The following is a 25,673-nucleotide window of genomic DNA, read 5'->3' on the forward strand; positions in this document are numbered from 1 at the left end:
ATTACAAGATTTAATTCTTTTTAATATTTTGTAGTTTCTGAAAGATTTACACTTACCAGTAGTTAATACGCAAAATTGAAAAACAAAACTCAGAGTATTTTTTTAATTTTCTGCCATTTTCAATGGTCTGTGCATTTGTGTTAAACGATTAAATTAATTTAAAACTAAACAAAATAATTATTTCTAATTATCCATAATTTTGAATTTTTTTAAATAACTATTTGAAATTTTGTAAATTTTCACTTATCAGCAATTTTATCTGACTGTACATATGCAACATAGGACGCACTATTGAGTTATCTATGCGTTACACTTTTGCGCTTGGCTTTCATTCTTTCGGCTGTCGTTTGTCGACTGCATGCTTGTATTTGTTGTTGGTTGTTTGACTAGTGTGTTATTTTGTGAAAATGCGATTTTTAGCGACTATTGTACACTTTAATTTACATTAAATATATTTGCTTGCGGGGGAGAGGATGTTCCTTTTTTTCAAATATACGTACATATATACAAACAAAGCTATTTTTTGTTTTTTTATTATTTGAAAAGCCTAAAGGGCTTCTATTCGTATGTATTTACAAATGCACTAGAATGCACCTAACCGAATTTTTATTATTTGGTTGTATGTGTGTGTGTGACCCGAATGTGCACTGATGTCTAAAATTTTATTAAAAAAAATTTAATGTAATTAAATAAATAAATTTGTATTCACTTCTTAATGCTATAACTAAATTTCATTCAAGCGTGCTTGAATGAACTTGTGTGTGTGTGTGTGTATTTAAATCTTTTATTTTCAAAATTAATTCAGTCTTTGGTATTATCACAACATTTATTTATACGATTTGGGGTTTTATTTGCGTTCGATGCAAAATAAATATGAAAAACAAAAGAAAATAAATGAAACAAGAGCTGTTGAAAGTATTTACATGCATTTTAAATACGTTAAGGTAAATAGTAACAAAAAGAAGTATAACAAAAATCTGATAACTGAAACTTTAATAGAAGAATTTGACGTCTGCTGAGTTTATACTATTTTTTGGTTATTTATTAGTTAATTCACGCGCGGCACTAAATTCGAGCGTACTTTAATAATTGTTTTCTTCTTCTTTTTCTGCTAATGCTTTTCAAAGCATATAGGTTTTTTTCGAACATTATTTTCTCAAACTTTGTTTCACGTATTTATTTTAGCATTTTTTTCGTCTAATTTTTTCTTCGCAAACACACTATTTACGACACACCCAAATCGTACAACAACTGCTGTGCCACAACTTCGCTGCGCTCCTCCACTAGCTGACCGGTCATCGTGTTGATCAAATTGAAGACAATGGCGAAGACGGTGAAGGCACTGTAGACGCCCAATGCCAGCCACCAAATCAGATTCTCATAGGCGCGATGCTCGAAATTCTTCAGCACCAGCAAGCCGATGGTGAACCCCGCTAGCGCACCAGTCATATGGGCAACATATGAAACTGGCGGTGGATCAAGATTGAGCCACGAGCGATCGACGTGAGCTGGTTTCGTCATCGCATCAGCGTCCAGATATTGTGAATATAATGCATATCCCAGATCGCAAGATACTACAAGAGAAGAGCAAAATGGAAGAAAAAAAGTTAAATTTAGTATAAATGTGGCTTGACTTAGATTTTAATAATTGTTTAAAATAAAAATACTACTGCACACACAAAAATGCCTGCAGAGTGAAATGAGTTGAAGTGTTAAAACCGAATGAGGTCAATTCATATCACCCTTTAGAACACACATATTTTGAACTAAGTAAACAACTCATAGCTTTCTTCCCAGGCATTCATAAGCGTTAGTTACATAAACAAAAATCTTCAAAACTCACCAAATATCAGCACCGATAACAATTGCGCCACCGCATAACGCATCTGCCTGTAATTGAGTGTGATGTTGGCCAAGTGTGCAGCAAGCATCGCATAGACGCCACCGCTAGCGCCCACCAAATACACCTCCGAGTCGACAACGCTGGTGCCAAGCGAACCGGCAAAGACGCCCGCACAGTAAATGATCGCCACACGCGCCGAACCGTGCATCACTTCCAGCGGGATGCCGTAAAAGAGTTGAATGACCACATTGAAGCCCAAATGAAACCAATTGGCATGTAGAAACATATAGGAGAGGAAGCGCCACACCTGCAATCGGCGATCGGGTCGATAGATGAATACCGAATCGGAGGCGATGGGCATGTGAGGGAGAAGTTGTTGCGTTGTCGCCGTGCCCGGTACGGTTGCCGAATCGTAGGCGAAAATTGCGATCTGGAAGAAAAGGAAGGAAGAGAGAGAGAGAGAGAGAGCGAAAACAGATTAGTATAGGAATTTATGATTTAATTTGCTTATTTATTTATTTATATTTAAGATTGTAATATAATATCGCCTACAAGGTGCGGCTACACAGACCGTGATCGTGCTGAATGTCTTCACTTGACTTATAGCAAGAATTTGTAAGAAAAATCTTATAAAAAAGCTTCTCAAAACTCGTATGCTCCCGAATTTTCCGAACTTCTGCCTTAAATTTTTTGTTTTGTTTTTCAATCTGGCGTAAATTGGCTAATTTAAATTATAAAATATTATAAAAAATTTACAATAACAAAATTTTAATGCTCCCAAAATCTGTGAATTTCCGTTAATTAGGAATTTTTGACCGATTTCTCTGTTCGTGGTTCTCTTATTCGGGTTCAGTTGCGAAATTTCGTTATTCCGAATTTATAAAAATACGAAAATATAACCCAATCGGAAGTTTTATAATTTTTGCAAATGGCATCGCACCTCAATCATATTTGACACTTGTGAACTAGACAATAGTAGTATATGGACAGACAAATAAAGGAGCGCGAAAAGGTCACAATAAAGATTTTCATCACTTAAAGTTTATTTTTTTATTTAGTGAAAAAGTTATTTTAGCAATAATTACTTTTACGTTTCCTTGTATATCTTCAAAAACGGAAATTCGCAGTTATGATTAACAATAACAACTCTGCTGCAGATAAATTCGAATTCCTCAAAATTTCACACTTCTGTAAACTTCATATTTTGCTGATGTTATTTATGCATTTTCCCCTGTCAACAAGCTATCGCTACTGCGTTCAGCTTTAAGTTTGGCAGTAACTGGCGCTGTTTATTGGGGAATAGTTTTGCGAGGGTTGCTTCTGATCAAAAAGTGTAAGAACTACTTTTTCGGAAGTTAATATGAGAATACTCGGATAGTTTATAGTATAGGATTATGACTGCGGAGGTTGATGTGAAATTCATTTAGCAGCAGTCGAAAATTCACATAAATTTTCTTCACTTTGTGCAGTCACTTGTCACTAATGCATGAAATGCAAAGAAAACAAATTAAAAAAAAGAAAGCCGCAAAAGCTTGGAAACAATTTCATATCAACTTAGGGAGACGTAGAGGGAACCATTAAATACTTTTGTATTTTTGCAGAAAAAATATATTTGTGGATTTGTTGCAGTACATATGGAAAGCAGTACAAGGAAGGAAGTGCGAAATTCGATGCGAACTGCACTTTATAAGCCCGTGAACATTTGAATAAAATTGAAATTGGCTGGCTGTTAATTTTTAGAATCAAATCAACTTGTAAACAATGAGAGTTACAGCTTTTAACATCAGACAGACTGACGGAAATTTAATAAAATTTATGTCGGATCAAAATGAGATGGGGAGCAACATGTGTGCCACATTTGCGCGAGTCATACGAGTATTAAGTCATTATTGAGATACGCGCATTTACCAGCAAGTGGGTGTTCTTTTTTGGTTGCGTCATTTTTACTAAATTTGAGTCATTTTGCTTCAATTAAGGCAGAGCTATGACATTTGGTTTTCTTTTTTTATTTAATTACCGTTATATACGAGGCGAGCACTATGTACCGATTTCGCTCATTTCAATACCAACCTACCTGGGCGGAGGCAAGTTATCGTGCCCACGCACGTTTAGAGCATTTTGGTATATATGTATATGCATATATCTACTCATACATATATTTATCTCGATTCCTTTTCACGGTTAGATACAACCGTTATGTGCACAAACGTATAATATCTTTGTGCACAAAAGTGCGCCGGTATAAAAGGTGATCTCTTTATAGTCTTATTTGCGTCAACAAAAAAGTTCGTTTCCAGCAATAGAAGCGCAAAAGAAACAAAGAATAAGAGATATTATTTACCAAATTGCAGCCAAACAAGAGATGGTTGAGAAAAAAGGGAAATACACCATTTGTTGGGGTAAAAATCGGAATGTTCCAACTATTTACATATAAAAATGGAGTGCATTTGCATCAGGATAGTATTTTTTTATTTACCCAAAAGTGTGACATACGAAAGCTGTTAGACTTTTTCTGAGTAGAAGTTTCTGAGAAATCGATAGTAAAATACCCATTTCAAGGCTCTGGCGTTCTACAAATAGTCTTATAGCTATTAAACTAACTTGAAGTGACTTTCCAACTTAATAAATTTTATTATATAAAGCGATATTTCGGGAGAATGGGATAAATACTCGTAGCAAAAACAAATTTTGTACAGCTGTTTGGCAGCCAAATTGGTTGTAATGTTGGCCGATTTTCTGTTTTCCTGAACATTAGATAATCGTTAAAGTAACTCTATCAGGATTGAGTCTTTTTAAGTTTCTTTAGTCAGCTATATGTTGGCATAACCGACAACGCTTTTAGTCACGTGCCCACGACAGTCGGTTCTACGTAACCGGAACGACCCGAATTTAGGTATATCCGGCCAAGGACTGTCACTTCAGCAGCATTCCTCGTGTATGCAGGGGGAATATTTATGCTGCTACAACAGCAACAACGCTTTTAGTCGGCCAACGAAATATTTTTTACGCTGGAATGTAGGAAGATTTATTTTTTTCTAAATCAAACATAGTCGTTTGGCGAAGTTTTAGATTTAGCATTATTAAGTGGATGTAGCCATGCCTTTGAAGACATACACGATGATACGAAAAGCGGGAGAGTCAGCCAACAATCCGAAAATTCTTTCCATGTACTCAATGGGTCTAAATACTTTGACAATGGGGTCTACCAAGCATATAGAAGTAATATTCATTATTATCCATGATCATAGGCCGAGCAGTTGAGCAGGCATGCTATGTACTATACTAACGCATTTTCGACTAAATGAAATCTGTGGGTGCAACCAACTAAATAAAATTTGAGCGGTAAATGTAAACGTAGTATAAGCAATATTTTTAAATTAGGCACAGAAATACTTAGTAAGCTTACTTGTATTCATAAACATTTACATAAATTGTACTTAGTATATTCAAAAGGAGATATAAAAAGTACACCACTTAGTATGAGTGTCCTCCTGCTACTCTATGAGAACGTTTCTAGCTGATGTTTCAGGTAGTGAGTACTATCTTATTGCTTATTTAGGAGTTGAAATGCGTTTTGTTTTTGCTTATTGCTTATTTTTAGTGGGACGTGAAATACTTATATAAGTGAGTTCCACACACTAACTATTACTGTTATTACTATTAAGAATCATTTTACTCATACATGACTTGCTTGGTACATAAAATGTATGCACATATACATATATATATGCAGATGTATATATTACCTATAGAAAATCCTTGCAGTAATGCTATGAGTGAAAATACTACGAAAATATACTAACGAATGCTACGAAATTAACAAAGGAATTCCTCAAGTGAACAACACAAATTATAGGGTAAGAAAGTCATATCATAGTTGCGAGATATTAAAAATAATGAAAATTTTGTAAAATCAGAAAACGCAACTGAATCAAAATATTACTTCGTAGTAAAGAAAATGGCGAGAAAGCTTTAATAAATTTGTGCGTGATTTTACTGCTATTTGCTGCTTGTATTTTGGTACTTTGTTGTTGTTGTTGTAGCAGTAACATTGCCCTGTCAGTGTAGTGTAATAACCGGTCGTATTGGTCTAGCTCATCTAACGGTAGGCCCAGGAAACTAGCTGTTTTGACAGGTTGGGTCCAGAGGGAGAGGGGTGTTAGATGAGTGGGTTTAATGGGGCATGTGAAAAAGTGGTTAGTGTCGTGCGGGGTGGCTTCACATGCCGGACATATGTTTAGTATGCCGGAGTCGATTCTGCATAATTAGGAGTTTAACCTGCTACAATATCCAGAACGTAATTGTGCCAAGGTTACGCGGGATTCTCGGGGAAGTTGGAGCTCTTCGTCTGCGATAGGTGGTGGTTGGACTCCGATAACGGAATTCGGGGTCGAGAGCTTAGGAAGCTGGTAATGGTCTCCCGATGAATGTCGTTTATGGTCTGTCTGTACACTGTTGGATCTAGTAGTTGTTTGTCTGTTTTGTCGTGGATCTCGACCGCGTAATTGAGGAAGTGCCTCCTGCCTTGCCTGGGAGGTAGCTCAGATTCAAGCAGATGTCTGCATGGGTGAGGCCTACGGTAACACCCTAGCAGGGTGCTTTGTACTTTCCCATATACGAGTACAAGTATTCCTTTAGTGTCTTTTTTGACTATTTTGACATGCATGAAATTTTCGATTTTGGCATATTTTGAAAGGTCTGTGGTGTTTCCTTCCATTTATGTTATGCGCTTGGCAAAGAAATAAAAAAGTTTCGGAAGTAAATAGTAAAATAAACTATAAAAATGACAGCGCACAAATTTCGCTTAAGGGGTAACACCACTGTACACGCGTAAAATAAACACGATTTTTAAAGAATTTTTTTGTATAGAAGGAAAGGGGAAACAATCACTCTGATCTGGGAAGTTATTACTTATATACTAAAATACAAAACTACAAAGTTTGATCGAAAAATTTTACAAAATGGCGGCATTGGAGACATTTTTGTAATGTGGTTTCTCTTGAAGGAGCTCCGCGGCACGCAGCACAGAGGGTGCAAATTTTAATCTGGAACAAAGAAACATTTTTTTTCTTAATCTAGATAAGAATAGCTAGGGAAACACGTAGGGGATTTAAAAAATATTTATTTTTGTGGAATTAGCAAGCATTTGAAGGAAAAACTCTATTTTGGACTAAAAAAACGGCACTTAAATAATTAAAACAATCGTTTAAACTAATCTATCGAAAATCCCCTACGCTCTTCTCTTAAGAAGGTTATTATACAGACGTAGTGAAAAACCTGATTAAAAATACTTAAAATTGTTTGAGTTATGCTGCGTGCCAATTTCAGAAAACGTGTTTTGAGAAAAACGCGTTTAAAGTTTGGAAATTTGGAGAAGTCGTTAGGTAGTAGTCACTAACGCTTGGTTAAAAGCTTAAAATATTTATGAAATAGACTTCGGTAACGTATACAACTTTTTGTTTTGTATTTTAAAAGGTTCAAAGAATTTTTTAAGCTTATAAAAAAAAAATCAATTTTTTGAAATTTCTACAGTGGTGTTACCCCTTAAGAAAGAAATAACAAGGAAAATAAAAGTGTTAGGCACTTCAAAAGCAGCAATGCGCCTGCAGCAAACTCACGCACACGCACACATAAACGGCAAAAAAGCAAAACGGCTAACTAAGCCAGCACTTACGGAAGGAAGTATGAGCATTCTCTCTCACAGATGTACATGCACACACGGTATATATGTATGTATACATTGTATATACAATGCCTTAGTTGTGTGCGTGTTCAGTGAGCCCAAAGCACAGTGCGGCTAAAAGTCGTCGGTCGCCACTTCAATTCGTTATGGAGTCACAACTTTATCGTTATAAAGTGCCAGTTAAATATTTTGTAGTTGTACATAGCAATCAAAGTTGGAAGTTTATACGAGTAGCTGTGTACAAGTGAAATACTCTTTGTTTTTGGCTTTGCTAAAGCAGCCCAGACCAGCGCAGACCACAACAGACAGTGTGTAATCGATTTTGGGGCGCCAAGCGACTCGTGCGCCACTTTTTCTACAATTGTTGGCTTGTTAGAGTTGTTGCTGTTCCTATACGCTACGTAATATAGTTATACATACATGGACTAGCAGTAAAAGAAAAACTACTTCCGCTGCTGTGCTGCGTTAGTTAACAATGCCGGCGTTGATGCTAACGCCATATTGATTTGGAGCTGTAGGGCTAGGCATGTGTTGGTGTGCGAGTATGTTAAATCTTATTGGCATATATGTGCATACATATGTATGTAGCTGTGGTAAATCCTTTTTGTGGCTATAGCTTTTGCTTGTGAATTGCCTTGTAAAACAGGAATTTTTGTCGGTAGCACGGAAGCGCTGAATGAGTTTTTATTAAAATTTAAGGCTACATTATTTTTCTGACTTTTTACAATCCCTCATATTTTGTTTTGAGTTGGCATGCTCAATTGAATTTCACTGTACTGATGTTTATTTTTTTCGTATGTCAATATGCATGTATTATATTTAAAAAGTGTAGAAATAGATTCGCTGAAAAAGCCTTTCCTCCATAAGCTTTTATAAAAAACAACAAGCTTAGTGGATATTCCACAGAAAATTTAATTTAAGTAGCAAAAAATATGATTAATTAGACACCATGGAGCTCCTCTCATGTTTGCCAAAAACAGAACCAAAGCAAAATTAACTGAATGATAAATTCACAAATTAGTGAAGAGCATTTAATTTGGAAAATGTGTGTGCTTCCATTGACGAGCTTATAAATTGAGCAGCTTTCATGCGAATTTGGTATTTGCGCTATTTCACTAAAAAATGAGAGTAAATATTTGAATCAGAAATTCTGGGTAATATTAGGCATTCGAACTTTTCATACAATTTTCAATTAATTAATTCCATTCATTTCCGCCATTCGAAAAATATGGAGGCTAGGAAACAAATGTTTGGAATTTCAGCATGGAAAATATTTTTTTACGATTTTGTCTGTCGGTGCGTGACTACCATTCGGTAGCGCTAAGGTTTGAAAACGCAAGCATGAAACGCAAAATGATGGAAAAAGATTTTGCTAATAGCGGTCGCGCCTCGATAAGCAATGATAAGCCTCCGAGCGTATTTCTGCCATGATAAAAAGCTCCTCATCCATTGGCCGTACCGAGGCGGCATAAAACTGTGAGCCCTTTCATTTGGAGCAACATCGAGATGCACACCACAAATTGTAGTAGGAGCTCGACCAAACACCCAATTGGGTGAAAGTGCCAATTATAGGTATATACATTCAGAGTCGCTTAAATTTCTCAACATCGAATTCCTTGCATTCCACTGCCTACTCAGCACAATCTTATGTAGCTTCAAATCTTTCTGCACTCTCTTAAGAATTCTAAATTTCATAATTATTTTAGTTGTTTTTCAAATTTACCTCAATGATCGAGATCACTAGCATGAAGAATGGCCAATGCAGACGCAAATCACTCTTCAAATACTCCTCTTCCGTATCCGCATTGCAAGCATACTTTTGTTTCTGTTGTTGCAGGTGTTTTTGTTGCTCCTGCTGTTGTTGTTGTTGCAGTTTATGTTGAGCCTTCTCCATATAAATGTGTTCGCCGTGCCGCGTGCAGCAAGTGCTACCCGTTGTACTGCTATCAGTGTCGTAGGAGGAGGAGGAGCACGACAATGACGAAGATATCAATGGTGGGACTGCGTCTGTGGCTGTGGTGGGTGTGTGTATTGCTGTGGAGCAGGATAATGACGTCGCTGCCGGCAGTGGAATGTCAATGATGGTCGCTTCAATGGTTGGTGGTTCGTCGACAACAACAACAGTGGTAGCAGATTGTTGTTGCATCTCGTGGTGTTCGACCTCATCAGTGGACTGCTGTTGATGCTTATATTGTTCTTGCTGTTGTTGCTGCTGCTGTTGCCATATTTGTGCTGCGAATTGCTCCATTTTTGCCTAGTTTTATATTTATTTGTTTTGTGTGCTTATAGTCTTTTTTCTTCCTTCTCACTTTGTTGATAGTGTTGAAAGAGAAAATTTTTACTGTCTCTTTTTCAAAATTTTTCAGGTGTTGTTAGCGTCACTTTTGACTAGCGGTTTGATTTTTTTTTGTCTTTATAAAAATCTAACTTTTCTCTTTCTCCTGTTGTCTTGTGCAGGAGTTTTGTTTACCTACCAGTCGTTGATCCGCGCGGCGCTTGCATCTTTTCTGTTTTTAGTGCAACTGAAAAGAGAGAAAAACAACAGAAAAAAATCAGTTTACAGCTTCTGCGAGGTGTGAGAAAAAGTTTCCGTAGCAATGAACTGTGTGAATGTGCAAGGATGTATGCACGCATCTGTTTATACATATATATATAATAAAGCGGAGACTACGGGTGTGTATTTTAAATTTTTTGGCCATTTCACCACTTCCACCAAGCTTAGTGAATCGTCAATAGATTTAAGAAGTCTCAATCAGCGGCTACTCAATCGCGTCGAAAATCAATATGCGTAAGCATGGAGTTGTATACGCCAAGTACTTATGTACATACGACTGAGGAGCAAGACGAAAGGTTTGATAGAGATTTGCAGAAAGTGTGAAAAACCAGAATGCAGAATCTCATCACCACAAATTCACTTATTAGAACTCCATTTGTTTGGCAAAAACCCCGAGTATTATTGCAGATTTTTGATAATTCTTTGCTTAACGAGTTCTTATTATTTAATATTTCTTACAAAAGCAATTTCAGGGCAAAACAGTGTTAAACACCATTTTTAGTTGATGATAAAACATTTGCTATTAAAATTTTCTCAAAATATTTAGAAATGTATATTAGTAATCGATGGACACTCTTTTTTCCAGATTGAAAAAAATTTCTGTGGCTAATACATTTTCGTTCATTCATAACTCATATTGAGGTACCAAAAATTTGCAATCCAGTGCACCGAAAAAAGTGGAAAAAAGAAAAAAATCTGCGCCACTAAGAGCTAAAAGGTAAATATTGTTCTAGTTGATGTTGTCGTCTTTTTGTTCTTGTTCTGAAACAACAGTGCCTCTAAGGCATCCATAAATATACCGCCAATTTGAAGTGAGCTGTAGCGAGTTTTCAGGCGTTTACGTGCATTCCATTTCTTCTTCACATGCACACAAACATACTTGAGTGACGAACACATATCTACACCCATCTGAAGTTGTGCGAGTGCGTGTGTCTGTATAAGTTGCTTGATGCCATTTTATGATTGTTGTGCCCTACATTCCAGCGCAATTATGTTCATGTATAAATATACACATACATACATATGTGTATGTATGTACACATACACAACACAATGCTGTCTTACTTCACTGATACGAATTTAGTGCCTAGAACGGCAGCCATGTTGAGCCAGTCCCTTGAGCTTTAATGCATACATACACACATCTGTATGTATGTATATGTATATATATATATATATACACACCTTCAAACACACATATGTACATATATGAACAACACGATATCATTGTGGCTTTTGTTGTTGGTCGTAATTTGAAATTTCCAGGAATAAATTTTAGATTAACTTTATGACCAATACATTTTATAGCTTTGTATGAATGTATGTATGTGTGTATGCAATACAAATGGATATGATTTGCCATGTACATAATTAATGGCCAGCGTTGATGAAGCCGCAAATGGCGGTCGGGATAGTGGGGAGCAGCATCTAAGTATGTAGTAGAGTGTATACATAGATATGTATGCAGACACACACACAAATTATGAAACCACAATCATGCTACTTAGAATTTAGCCACTTCCTCACGCCCTCACGACTCCACATACATACATATATGTAACTGCATGTGTTCTGACTCGGACTATTGGGAATTTTGCTTAGCTCACGCGGAAGGGCAATGTGTTGAATTGCTGTGATTGCAAAAGATTTCTAACAAACAAACAAATTTGTGAACAACCACATGCATAATTTTGATTACATGGCCACGCATACGATTCAAATGCAGAGACTAAAAATTCTTAAAACCCATCATATGTACATACATACATCTGTTCAGTTACATGCTCGCACACTCGTACGTATATTTACAATAAGACTTTACTTAAGCACAACACTTAGCAATAATAAAGGGGAGTACTTTTCTTAAATTAATTTTTGTTTTACGTTGCGCTGTTACCTAGCAAAGCTGTGTGCGCTTCTTTATTATATCGCGCGGTTTATTGGCGGTATTTGCTGTCGGTGTGCCTGTTTTTGGGCTGATGACTCAAAAAAAAAGCAAATAAAAAATTCCCTGTCTGCCATTCTCATATGAAAAGCGCGTAAATGTATGTTTGTACAAGTGCATATATACATATATATAAATGCCGGCACAGTTCTTGTGGGTGGCAGTTTGTTTCTTTTTTTTATATTCTTATTTTTGAATATTCAAAATTTTTTCTTTTTGATTTCAATTTTCAATATTAAACGCGATGTTTATAGTATTTCTTACTTTTAATTTGCTTTGACTGATTTATGATATACTTTTGCGAAATTTGTTGCCTTCCATTAATATTTTTTCTCAGTTGACTTTTATCGGCTGTTGTCGCCAGACAGGAGCCATTTTAATTTTTTAAATGTTTCTAGGCGAAAAGCTCAAAGAGATTCGCTTAAACTGTAACAAAATAAATACAGACAAAAAAGAAATAGTTTTGGGTTAAAAAAACATGTGCAGAAAAGTGTGCAGAAATCTGAAATTAGTTTGTTTATGTGAGTTTTCAATTGAAAAAATTTAATTCTATTAAAGTTGAATTTCAATAGAAATATTTATTTATTATATCATGATAAAAATTAAATATAATTATAAATACACAGCGAGCCCAAACAAAAAAAAAGTTAATAAAAAGATTCCGACAATGGATTCAAGTAGAGAATACAAAAAAATAAGTACTTGCATCGGCTATTTGAAAGTTTACGTCAGAATATTATTTTAGTGGGTGTTAAAGTATTCTCCATTTTCAATTCTTAAGGAAAATCGTCTTAGAAGACTATGTAATATTTATTTTAGATAAATGATGGGTATAACAGTGCTTTGTTAGCAAGGGCGAATATTTTCGTGAAACATTCAGATGTGGATTTTTTCTCATTTACAGAAAGGACCAAAAACACTCATATCAGAGTATCAGAGGGATATACGATTTTAAATGTACCACAAAAATATTTGTGATAAACTTCTACTATAAATCTTTTAAAACACCAAAGCTCAACATTCAACGTAAGCGCCGGAAAAATTTGCTTCTCATTTGCATGTAAGATAAAACTCTTGACATAATCGTTTTCGGAATTCCGATATTTTTGGTGCCTGACAAAATACTGGGATTCCGAGATTGAAGTCTCTAGTATGAATATATGCAAAAGCAAACACATTTTTGTTGAACACTTTGCAAATCGTTGCTTTCAATAAATTATAAAATGTGTCTAAGCCTGCGGTTTATTCTGTAATTTTCTAAAATTTTTTTTTTTTTTTTTTTTTTGCAGAAAATCAACACACAAGGTCTGCGCCTCCCAATTTTGCTATACTCATACATACATATCTACATATATGTACACATATGCGTATGTACGTCAATGTACATATGTACATAGGTATGTAAGTAGATGCCATGTAATTTAACCAACATCATTAGTGTAATTCTCAACAAATGGCCCTGCGACCAGCGCTTAGTGGCCCAACAAGAAACCACAACAAAAACACACTACACACTAAATACATACAATTACTTGCTGCTGTGTGACAACAATAATGCTAAGTATAAGTAAATTATGTTAATCGTACCCGTTTCAATTACAATATCTCTGTATGTATGTAAGCAAAATGAAATCAGCAAAAATTTGAAAATGACGAGGAAAAAAATGTCGTTGTTGTTTTGTTATTTATTGCTGTTGCTTGGTAACGAGTTCACTGGTTTTGGTGACTCTTGTTGCTACAACAAAATATTGGAATATGCATGTATATATACTTGTTATGTAGTTGTTATTGTTATGGCAACATCAGTCTTTTGCGCACGCGCTTCAATTTGTTATGGTTTGTTTAGGTGGTAAAATATTTGTATGTATGTAAGTAGCTACCTATGTATATGTACGTACGCATATGCATACCTATGTACGAATACATGTGTGTGGATATGGTTCCAAGGGAAATAATGCCTAAATGTCACACAGATTGTGTCATTTATGCGGGAGTTGATCATTTGCTTGATACAAAGTGATGAGCATCTGGCTAATATGAGCAATCGCAATACAGTGGCTTCCAACAATATATGTACCTACATATATGTGCGTGTGTATGTACGTATGCATACCACAAAGTGAAATTATAATTTGAAACCTTTGATCGAGTTTAATGAAATAAACCTAATTAAATTTTACTAAGGTGAGCGCGGCTATGTGAAGTTCGTTTTGTCCCAAATTTAGCCTTCCTTAATTGTTTTCAGTACCTTTGTTTCAGGTTTCTTTGCATATTGAAGCTATTTTGCAGCTGTGACAGTGTTGCTGTCTTTGGGTATTATTTTGGCCACATAATTTTTGCACCGATAATTGAAAATATTATACAAATTATTTCAAATAAATTCGAAATTATATTTTTTTTTTAATTTTCAATTGAAAATAATTTCTAGTGTAACATTTCTAAGTATTGTACTTGTAGGTGTAATATGTAGTTAAGACTTCTTTATTGTTGCTGTTTGCTTGAACAAATTCCAAATTAAGCTTCTTTAAAATAACTTCGATATGCTTTTATAAAAAATCTGTTCTAAATCTGATTTTAATTTTAAATAGAAATTATACAAAATTTTTTTCATTAAAAATTATACCTTGAATTAGCTATATAAAAATTTAAACGTTAGTCGCCTTCAGCGTTTTTCATATCTAATTGTCGATAGTTAATTTTGTTAATTGAAAAAATTTGGATTAAGAAACAATTAAAAAAAAAATTAAAAAATGATTTGCTGGCGTGTTCAAAAAATTATGTTTTTCGGAAAAATTGCCACCATAATTTATTCTTGAAAATTTTACCAAATTTTTTTAATATAAAATTTACATTTTAGTTGTATTACAGTTGATTTTATTTTTTACCATAAAAATTTTACAAATTTCATTTGATGGAAATATTTTATTTTTATTTTTTGCTGTAGAAATATATTCTCCAATGAAACTTTTTATTTTCTTGCCTAAGTATCTGAACGAAAAATCTCTAAATTCCTATTATTGTTCTCGTACATGAATATAATTGCTTCATTCATGCATATCTACGTACGCATGTATGTATATTTGAGCATATAAAGCTTTTCATAGCCTTTAAGCATCTGCAACTGACTGCACACATACTTGCAACACAATAACATTTGTAACTCTAATTACTTCATTGAAACACACACGCAACGAAGCGTTTGACTGCATTTCAGATTTTCGATAGCGTAGGAGTTGAAAAAAACCATTTCTAAAGAATGAAATAAATAATTTTAAAGCAATTAAAAATATTAAAATTAAAACCAACATCGTAAAACAATATCTTCATCACCAAATAAACGAATTAGCTGGAAAATGCACTAAAAATGCAGCTAGCGTGGCATGTTGCACCAACACATATGCACAGAAGCACTCAATCGCACATAGAAGTGTATGTATGCCATGTTGCATTCGCGCTGCACCGCGTAACCGTCTGTTAATTAATTCCAAAATAATCTGTATAAGTAGGCACTAACACTACAAAAAAGTATGTGTATGTGCAATAAAAAATCTTGATTAATAATTGTTTCGAAAATTAGCAAAAAAATGCACTTATTCGAGTGTGTGCAAAAATAAAGTTATTAGAGCCAAAAATGCATTGTAAATAAGCAAGAAAGAGAAAATCTTGCAAAAAAATCATAATTTTTTCAATTACCTATGTATGTACACATACATACATACTAATATATGTATCTACAAACCGTCATGTTTTACTAGGCGCTTTTGAGCAGCTTAAATGTTGCAACGCGATTAAGCACTTAAAATGTGAATGGCTCTTGCGTTTCATACGTTTTCCACACTTGACAGCACTCACGCTCTCGAATATAACGAAAATGAATTCATTTGAGTGTTGAGCGCTAAGCGCTAGGCGTGTGTAAGTGCGAATATTTATGAATATCTACTACACATGATCAAAGATACGTATAGTAGGTATTTATTTATACAATAAATATATGTACATATATAAAAATGGTGTATAAATGAAATGAAATAGTTTTTTAAATGCTTAAGTGCTTCTTTTATTAATTTTCTGTTTTTGTTGGGAAATCTTCACAGATATATTTTGTGAAGATTTTTATCGAATACTACATTTTAGTTTTATGTTTAATAATTTGAATTTCTACATTTAAAGTGATTCAAAAATGTCAACATTTATATATATTTTTTTAGCCAATATTTTAGTGTGCAGAAAAATGGAAAATCTGCTTAACTCGCTGGCTGTTGAAATTACTAAGTAATCAATAAATATTAATTTTTATGTAGTTTTTACTTAAGGGGGGAAGTACCTTTAGACGTTTCAAAAGGGGACGTTTCAAAAAGGGAGGCACAACTCGCCGAAAACGAATACTTTGAGGAAGCTGAGGGTTTGCTCTATGAGCCTGGTGGTGCTGATTAGCGTCCAACTTCGGTAAGTTTCTTTTTCCTTGACCGCGAACTTTAAACGGCGTTTTCTCGAAACCATGTTTTTCAAATTGGCGTAAGTGATTACGGAAAAAGTATTGAACCAATTTTCTTCATCAAGGTTTCATTTTAAAGGGCATAAAAAGCTACTCTAGGTAGACTACGGACGAAAAGAAAAAATAATTTTTAGATACTTTTTAACACAAAAATGTTTGAAAATTTTTGCAAAAAAAACCAAAAGTTTTTTTTGAAGCCTCATTTTAATGGTTAATCTTCGAATTTGCTAGAGATTGTAGTCTATCTAGGATAAAAAACCCTCCTGAGTAAAATAATGTTTGATTTTATGATTTCAGATGAAAGTTGCGGTCAGGATCGCTTTCGCCGAATTCGATGTCAGCGGCGACACGATTTACGTGAACCGCCATAACTCAATTAATTGCTTATTTATAAAAATGTTAAATACGCTTTTTTCTTCTTGGAGCATTGCCCTAAATATATATCATATTAATTTCATGTGCACTGTTTTCATTTTCCCAAAAATAAATCACGAAAAACTGGTTTTTTTCGGCCCTCTAAAGGTACTTCCCCCCTTAATGTGTTTGGAAAATAGCCGCACTGGAGTATACAACAAACATTTTCTTAAGCCAAAGTCAGGAAAAATGTAGAAAAATAACATTTTTACTTTTTTCATTAATTTATATGTAAATTTAATTTAAAACACTTCTAAAATTTTTCTGTTGAAATAATTTTTAAAAATTGAAAATATGAAAACAAAAATTTGCATGTACACACACACTTTTGCTTAACGATTCGTTAGAATACCAAATTTTAATCTCATCTTAATTTTCTTTTTAGTAACTTATAGAAAAATAATAATTTTCAGGACTTCTCTGTGAAGGCATTAAGTTCGTGAAGTGTCTGGCTTTCAGTTGATAAAATTTACCCGCATCGCTATAATTTTAAATTTTTAAAAATTTAATTTTGAACTGTTTGTACACAAAAATTTCTTAGATACATTTTTCTTTCTAATCTTCAATTGACAAACACAATCGTATTATTTTATATACGCATTTAAGTTGTTTGAAGAAGAATGAGTAACAAATAATTTATTTCTTTTAGAATAAGTAGATATCGCAACTCGTACCTTTTTGGAAAAGCCTAAGCCTAAGTCTAAAATATGCTTAAAACTTCTTCGTACCGTTATGGAAAAGCCTAAGTCTAAAACAAGTTTAAAATTTCTAACAGAAATGTTAAATTTGTGCAATGAAGCAACTGAATAAACTATTAAATAAACAAATATGTTTATGTTCACATGCATGCGTATGTGTGTGGGAATTTTTCCTCGAAATATTAAATTCGAAATTTTTTCTTTTCACTATCTGAACGAGGGTTATACAAGTAGTATGGAATTCTAGGCAGAAAAATTGAACGTCCCACAAACTCTACTTTTCCCACTCTAACAACCCAAGTTCGCTCAATAATGAGCCCACAAACACTCCAAAATTCGTTTTGTCTGTGTTGTTTGCTATAAACCTGCCTGCGACGACGCATCATCCATATCAAGCGAAATCTCTTGCGATTTTATTCCCGTGACCTTCGCCTAACTGCGTGCCACAAATGCGCAAGCTGCCAAACAACAATTGAACAACTGTAATGGTAATTGAATGCACCAATTGCAGAAGTAGCATTTTTTTATAGTTGCAGCAAATTCAAATTAGCTGCACGTACGAGTGCGCACAATTTCCTGTTAAGTACGTATGTATGTATGTACATATATATGTATGGGAGTGTGAAGAACTAGATATGCACAAATTATGCTGTAAATGGCAAAATTGTTACCGCTAAGCAGTTGCACGTACGTGTACAAACATTCATACACACATCCATATGTATCGGCGAAAAGCGGCTGCATTTACCGCCGGTAGCGCCTTTAGCCATTATGTACTTATTGTTGCTTTTTTGAGGCGGACAAACGAACGGTCACTTGGAAACGACCGGCCTAACTACGCGAATGCAGTCCCATTGCTGCGAGCATTAGCGGAACGTTTGTGTGTTGTATTCAGACGGTGCTATGCGAATTAGCATTTTCACTATGTTTATTATTGTTTTTTTATTACGAGATTATTTACATTTTCCGGGCGTTACCAATTTGTTTTTGTGCGCTCGCATACGTACACTCATACATACATAATTACATCCATATATTCGTACATATTTAGTATTGGCGGAAAAACATAATCGCACACAGCATTGGCCGCTTTTGTAAGAGTCAATAAACGCATAATGGCTATTGCAGTCACTGTTGTAGCCGCCGTCGCCGTCGCCGTCCCTGCCACCAACATTGTGTTCAGGTCGATTGGTTGGAAATTTGTATTCACATTCTCATATGATCCTCTGCTTCTTGCACGTCAGCACCCTGCTAATGGCAAACATTGACGCTGCTCCTCATATAGTTAAACAAACCAACAACAATCGTACATACACATTTGTGAAGTACGAGTACGTACTTGCAAACATACACACACTCACACGAAGCGAGCGAGTAGATGGTAAGAATTTGCGTGTAGGCAGCAAAAACCGCTTGCTGCTGTTGCCCCTTTTGTAGCGTATTGGCATATTTGTACGCATTTTTTATTGCCTACACTTGTTACGTTTTATCGAATGTCAACTTAGCAGGTGGGTTGACTAGGTGCTCACGATATAAATGTACAAACATATCGTACACACTGTATGCATACATATCGCGAAGCAGGGGCTCGGTGGGGATTTTGGGGCTTAATGTGCAACACTTTTGATTGCTCATCATCACAGTCGGCCTCAGTTGTCATTAAGGGCAACATTGAATGCGAATAATGTTAGAATAACAAAAAAAAAAAAAAAAAAAAAAAAAAAACAGTGCTGCGTTGTATTTCCCCCATCTACGTGGTGCTATTGCGGTGTAAATCCGTGCGGTTGCAAAAAATTTGAAGAACGCAAAATTAGTCGTTGTCATTCCATTTCGAAGAGATTTAAGATTCTTACACGTTTGGTTGGAAAACATATGTGCTTGAAAAAAAAAAGAATCAAATGAAACCATTAAATCAACGCAAAGACAATTAAAGACTATTTACAAACGATTAAAATCATTGCGACCCAATAAAAAACTGAACGAAGTCTTTAATGACTGGAATAGGTTTTAAAACTAGACACATTTTAGACAATCATTATCAATTAACAAATTAAAGATATACATATGAACATATACTAATTTTATTTTCAAAAAAATTTAAAAAAAAATTTCCCAAAGTAATAATTAAAAAGAATTGAAATATTAAAAATAAAATTAGAAAATGATCGAAAATGTATTTAAAACTTCTACAAAAAAAAAAAAATTAAATAAAACAATATTAAAGAACTTGCTCTGCATTGCGATTTGATTCTCAAATGAAAGCTATCTCATTTGTAACGGTTTTTTAAATTCGAGGTTAAAACTTTTTAAATAAATTTTGCAAATTTCTTCATTTTTTTCAGAAATTTTTTAATCAATTTTGGAACATTTGTCACCTTTTCTACATACAATAATTTGCCATATTTCATATTTTTTTGAATAATTTTGGAACATTTTTTCACTTTCGGGGAATCTTATTTTTTGGTTAATTATTTGGAAATGGAGCATAGGCGTCGGTAATAGGTAATGCATAATTGCAGACATTTTCTTAAATATTAAAAAAAAAACTTTACGAGCGACTTTTGCTCGGCCAAACACACAAAAGGGGTGTACGCGCCAATTATATATATTATATATAGAAATTAGTAGTATTACAAAATTGTAATTGCACTCTGCACAGCAGATTTGGAATGCACCAATTTTTATATTTATATACATAAATTAAAATTTTTAAGTTCTTTAAATTATTTATTTTCGGCATTTAGTTATCTTCTTAAAGTTCATATTGCCAATATTGAGGCCGGGAGGTTTAATCTTGAATGGGTCCGACGTAATTTTTACAATGACACTTTGCTTAGCGAGATATGGATTTTGCTAATTTTAGTTGAATGAGGGACCAATTGAATGCTAGTCACGCGTAAAGGCACTGCCAGTGTTACCCATCTATTTTCAGAACATCACTAAATAAACATATGAATCCAGGAAATAATATATTATAATTTTTTTTAGTTCAGTTCAACTAAATTTAAGCTGATCGAACTTAAATTTTATTATACAAAGTGCCATAAAAATAAACAAACATTTTTGAATAACTTTTTTACTAAATACAAAAAAAAATGTTTTTTGAGTGATAGAAATCTTTATTTGGACTTTTACGTGCTATTTACCTGTGGCTTGGCTGTTGGTATACTGCTGCTGTCTAGTTCACAAGTGTCAAATATGACTGACGTATGACGCCAATTACAAAAATGAGAAATCTTTCGATAGGGTGGTTAGTTTTGCTCTACCCTGTCTAAGCTTTGAGTGGTAAGAAAAATTGTTCGGTGATCAAAAATCAAACACTTTCGAAAATTTGGACGATGCCTAATGTATGCTAATTTGATTTTTCATTAAAAACGTCTTATAAATGAGAAAGAGTAAACACGTCTTTTAAATAAATTTAGATAGATGAGTTGAAAGATCTCAGCGCTGTAGAAATTATGAATCTTGTTAAGTTTTTGGTCAGTTCATTTGGTTTTACGAGAGATCAAGGCAAGTCTTGCATGCGACATCACAATGAGCTACATATGAGCCCATCGTAGGCTAACGCTACAACCGAACACCCAGATATAGGGTACCCCCCTGAATATTGAAGTAGGTACCAAGGAAATAGCAACTAAGCGCCTACATAAATACTAGGTATGCGGCAATGTAATACGCGTATGTGACTTCTTTAAGGTATACCGTTATGACTTTCGTGCCACACCGTTTATACAGCTCAACATTGTAACTCACCTATTCTTTATATGAAATTATCTGCTTCCTTATTTTCGTTTTAATCCAATTGTGTTGTTATTGTGCTGTTATTGTTGTTCTAATTGCAACTTCTTATTCACAAACCTACTTATTTATTATTTAGACGTTTTATTTATTTTTGTTTATTGCGGCTGTTGTGATTTTTATTGGTTCCTTACAGTTTGTTTTTTATCGGAAGCTGTTGTTTTTTAATTTCTCAATTTGAGGTTTTTTATGCCCCCTTTTGTTTTTTATTCACACTTGCTTTGTTGGTAGTTGCTATTGTTTATTTTTTCTTGTGTTTGCTTGCTACAAAATGCACAAGTCCTTTGGCGTTTTTGTTGTTCGTGTTGTTCCCGTGTAATTAAGTATTGAATGCACCACCACTGCCTCACCTTGCGCACAATACACACTCCAAGTAGAAGAGGAGAAAAAACGGCAGTAAAAGCATTCACTAAATTTTATTTTTCGATTTGTTTTTTGTGCAACAAATTTATTATGCACATGCTTGTGTGTCGTTGTTGTTGCTCTTGCTGTTTTGTGAGTTTGTTCGCTTTTTCATTTGCTTACAGAATTCATTTGCTTTTTCCTACTTTTTGCTAAGTTTTCAGTTAGTTTATTTGCATTACACACATGCATAGATACATATAAACACAAATGTATTTATTCACGCGGTTTTGTCATTAATTTTGTTATTTTTAAATTCTGATTTGATATATTTCTTTGAACGAGATTTTTATTTGTATGTGTATGTTTTTATGATTTTCGTAGGCGTAGTGAAAGGGAAATCGTTGAATAAATGTTATTGTGCGTTTGAGTGAATTATTTCTTAAATATAATTTTTTTTATTTCAATTTACGTTATTCCGTGCGCTATTTGCGTTTATTTTGAAATTTCCGTTCGCCGAGTTTTCTCAAATAAATGTGAGAACTTTTTATTGGTTACACTACATCACAACCAAACTTCTATTTCAAATAACACAACACGTAAACTTGTTCACGTTCCGCACGCAACTGTTTGTGAATTTCGTGCGACCGGCCCTCAAATACCAAATCCAAATGTCTAGTGTTGCATTGCCGTTGGTTTGTTAGTTTACTTTGCTGCTTTCGGTTGTCTGGTTGGTTGTCGAGCTGGGCAGGCCGTCCAATTCGACATTCAAATCATACGTGTCGCAATAAAATTGTTTGTGTATCGCTTGAATAAAAAATAGCTAGGGTGAAACAGCTGAGCGTTGCATACATGTTGGACGTGTCTAGAATTTAGTTTGACTTAATGTTCGATACACCTTGCTTTCTCGTTCGGCTTCGTCACTTCATACCTTTGCATATGGCCTTTCCCCATATACATGTGTGTGTGTGTTTATGTGTGCGTGTGGAAGCGCATGCACATTCAAGTGCTTGTAGTATATCAGCTTGCATGCTTTTTGATACTTTAATGGGCACACTCCACTTGGCAGCTGTTACCGCCAGCTGTCTTCTGTGCGTTGTCTTCAAACAAGCTGTGGTTGCTAGCGTATATTTACAGTTGGAACGGAAGGAAGTACCAACAAAGGCACGTTGATTGATTGATAAGTTCCTATAGGACAAGTACATATGTATGTATGTACGTGCATAAAAGTGCAAGTGGAAGCTAAATGTTTTGAATACGGACTTTAGGATCACTTTTCATAAATAATATTGTTTTCCTTTTTTATTAATTATTATTAAGTTTTACTAATTACTATTAAATTCTGTTAAAGTTTTGCTCTTTAGTATTCCCCAATGAAATGGCCATTTAGCCTACTATACATCTCCTATAAAAACATAAATACGCACGCACATATGTTTGCCCTGCAGTCTGCAATTTTATGAAAAACCATCAAACATGTTGGATCTACATCAAAGAATGCTCGATTTCAGCCCATAAAACCAGCGTATAAGAGTTTGATACTGTTGTCCCAATTTTGTGTTGGCTGCTGGTAAAGACTTCTTACCAAGCTTATTATTGCGTTGGCTGTCTTCATTTAAACACGCGAATTTCTGTAAGGAGTAATTCTAGCCACAAATAAAATACGAAGCATTTTTAGTCCAAAAATATTGCTCCCTTGCTTTTCAACTAAAGTACAAAATGCTGATGTTTTGGCTCCGACCCCATGTGTTCTCCCATCACTTCTTTTGAGAGAAATATTACGAATTTTTCAATGAAATTCACAGGAGATGTTCACTTCGTGCTTATTTTGCTAAAACTAGCACCAACACTATTCTGTTAATAATAGTTTTTAAGTTATTTGTTGATAAAGTTTGTCTTTTATCTTCACCAAATTTTGATAGAATAAGTGCATTTATCACATTTATTTTAATAAATATTGAAACTATATTAACATACACATACGTTTTTAACTCTTTTTATTTATTTATACCACAAATTAACCATTTATATTGCATTTTTAAGTTGCTAACTCCAAATATGCCAGCTAAATTTACAATAACTGAAAAGCATGGCTGAATGGAGTGCTGCCAGAAGCAAAAAATAATAGAATGCCATTGAAAACGAAGCAACATAGGAACATAATTTCCACACACTCTTTTCTGTTAGAATAATGAAGGAATGGGGGTTTACAACCTCTAAGGTGTATATATTGAGTTCATAAATATATATAAATACAATATCGATATGATTTTCGAAATACAGTTCCGCTTCACGTAAAACTCCTATGTGCAGCGGAGACGGTGTTGCACTATTAAGGGTTATTTTTTTGAAGTGCGGCCGTAGGCCGCCTACGCAGAAAAAAGTTCTACGCAAAATGTTTTAATTATTCTTTTTTATATATAGATATTTAATATATAAAAAAGAATATATATATATTAATATATTCATAATATAGGGAAAATTTGGAATAAAAAATCGCGCGATTTTTTATTCCAAATTTTCGCCTGCGGCGCTTTTTTTTCTTTTTTTTTAAATATATATATGTATATACATATATATATCATATATTCATAATATAGTGAAAATTTGGAATTAAAAATCGCGCGATTTTTTATTCCAAATTTTCGCCTGCGGCGCTTTTTTTTCTTTTTTTTTAAATATATATATGTATATATATATATCATATATTCATAATATAGGGAAAATTTGGAATAAAAAATCGCGCGATTTTTAATTCGAAATTTTCGCCTGCGGCGCTTTTTTTTTCTTTTTTTTTAAATATATATTATGTATAATATAGTGAAAATTTGGAATTAAAAATCGCGCGATTTTCGCCTGCGGCGCTTTTTTTCCTTTTTTTAAATATATATATGTATATATATATATCATATATTCATAATATAGTGAAAATGTGGAATTAAAAATATATATATCATATATATATATATATATATATATATATATATATATATATATGAATAGACGTATATCATATAGAAATAATTTGTAAAATTTTGTATTTCTAGTCATTTATTATCTTCTAAAATTGTTTATTTATACGATGTCTGGCAGCACTTCGGCTGGTTGTAGTAACCAAAATAGGAGGATTCTTGGTCAATTTTACAATTTTTAAACTCAAATAACTTAAAAACTATAAGCCTCCGGCCAGTGAGGTTTTCACTTTTGGATAGTAGAATACCCCCTCTACCCCCCCTTATACCCCTTTTTTTAAAAGGGGCGGGAGAACAAATGGGGATTTCCCCGATGTTTTTGTTTTTATTTTTTTTTTTTATTTTAGATGAGGTAATTAATGATACAAGGTGGAACAAAGCATCAAATTTTTTTTTAGTAACTTTTATATTAAATAAAAAACGAATTGAGTTTGAGTAATGGAAATCTTTGTTTGGATCTTTACGCGCTCCATTGCTTGTGTCAAATGTGGCTGACGTAAGAGGCCATATGCAAAAATTAGAAATCTTATAATTATGTTACCATACATAATATTATAAAAATTATACACCTGATTATACACCTAATTTTGTGCCACCTTGTAGTATAATCTTATGCAAAACCTTAACTATGGTAGTAACTAAAATATTATTTATTTATTTATTTAAGTCTATGAATTACAATCCTTAAAGACTATGACACAAAAGTTGCTTAGATTAAGCTACAAATATATTACATGTATTTAAAAACTATACTAGCTACTAACTATCTATAATACAGAATTCAAAAGATTTAAAAATGCTGTTCTTGAAAGTGAGAAATTAAGAAGAACATCATTATGAACGGCATTTAATTCCCGTAAAGCACGAGTAATGGGAGCATTACTGGCATACGTAGTTTTAAAGTTTCCCCCATAATAAGGGTAGAAGTT

General features: G+C 33.9%; 1 protein-coding gene across 1 annotated transcript; it reads right to left on the reverse strand.

The window, feature by feature from the left end:
• Positions 1 to 68: 68 nt before the first annotated feature.
• LOC128859609 (protein rhomboid) lies at positions 69 to 22,414 on the reverse strand. The gene is made up of 4 exons (XM_054096553.1): positions 21,386 to 22,414; positions 9,250 to 10,048; positions 1,844 to 2,273; positions 69 to 1,574 (listed from the first exon to the last, which is right to left on the reverse strand). Exons 2-4 carry the CDS (start codon positions 9,772 to 9,774, stop codon positions 1,225 to 1,227), a joined length of 1,305 nt encoding a protein of 434 aa, XP_053952528.1. The 5' UTR covers positions 9,775 to 10,048; positions 21,386 to 22,414; the 3' UTR covers positions 69 to 1,224.
• Positions 22,415 to 25,673: the final 3,259 nt, after the last annotated feature.

The sequence above is a fragment of the Anastrepha ludens genome, chromosome 4 (genome assembly GCF_028408465.1).
Source record: "Anastrepha ludens isolate Willacy chromosome 4, idAnaLude1.1, whole genome shotgun sequence".
In the NCBI taxonomy this organism is placed as follows: Eukaryota; Metazoa; Arthropoda; class Insecta; order Diptera; family Tephritidae; genus Anastrepha; species Anastrepha ludens.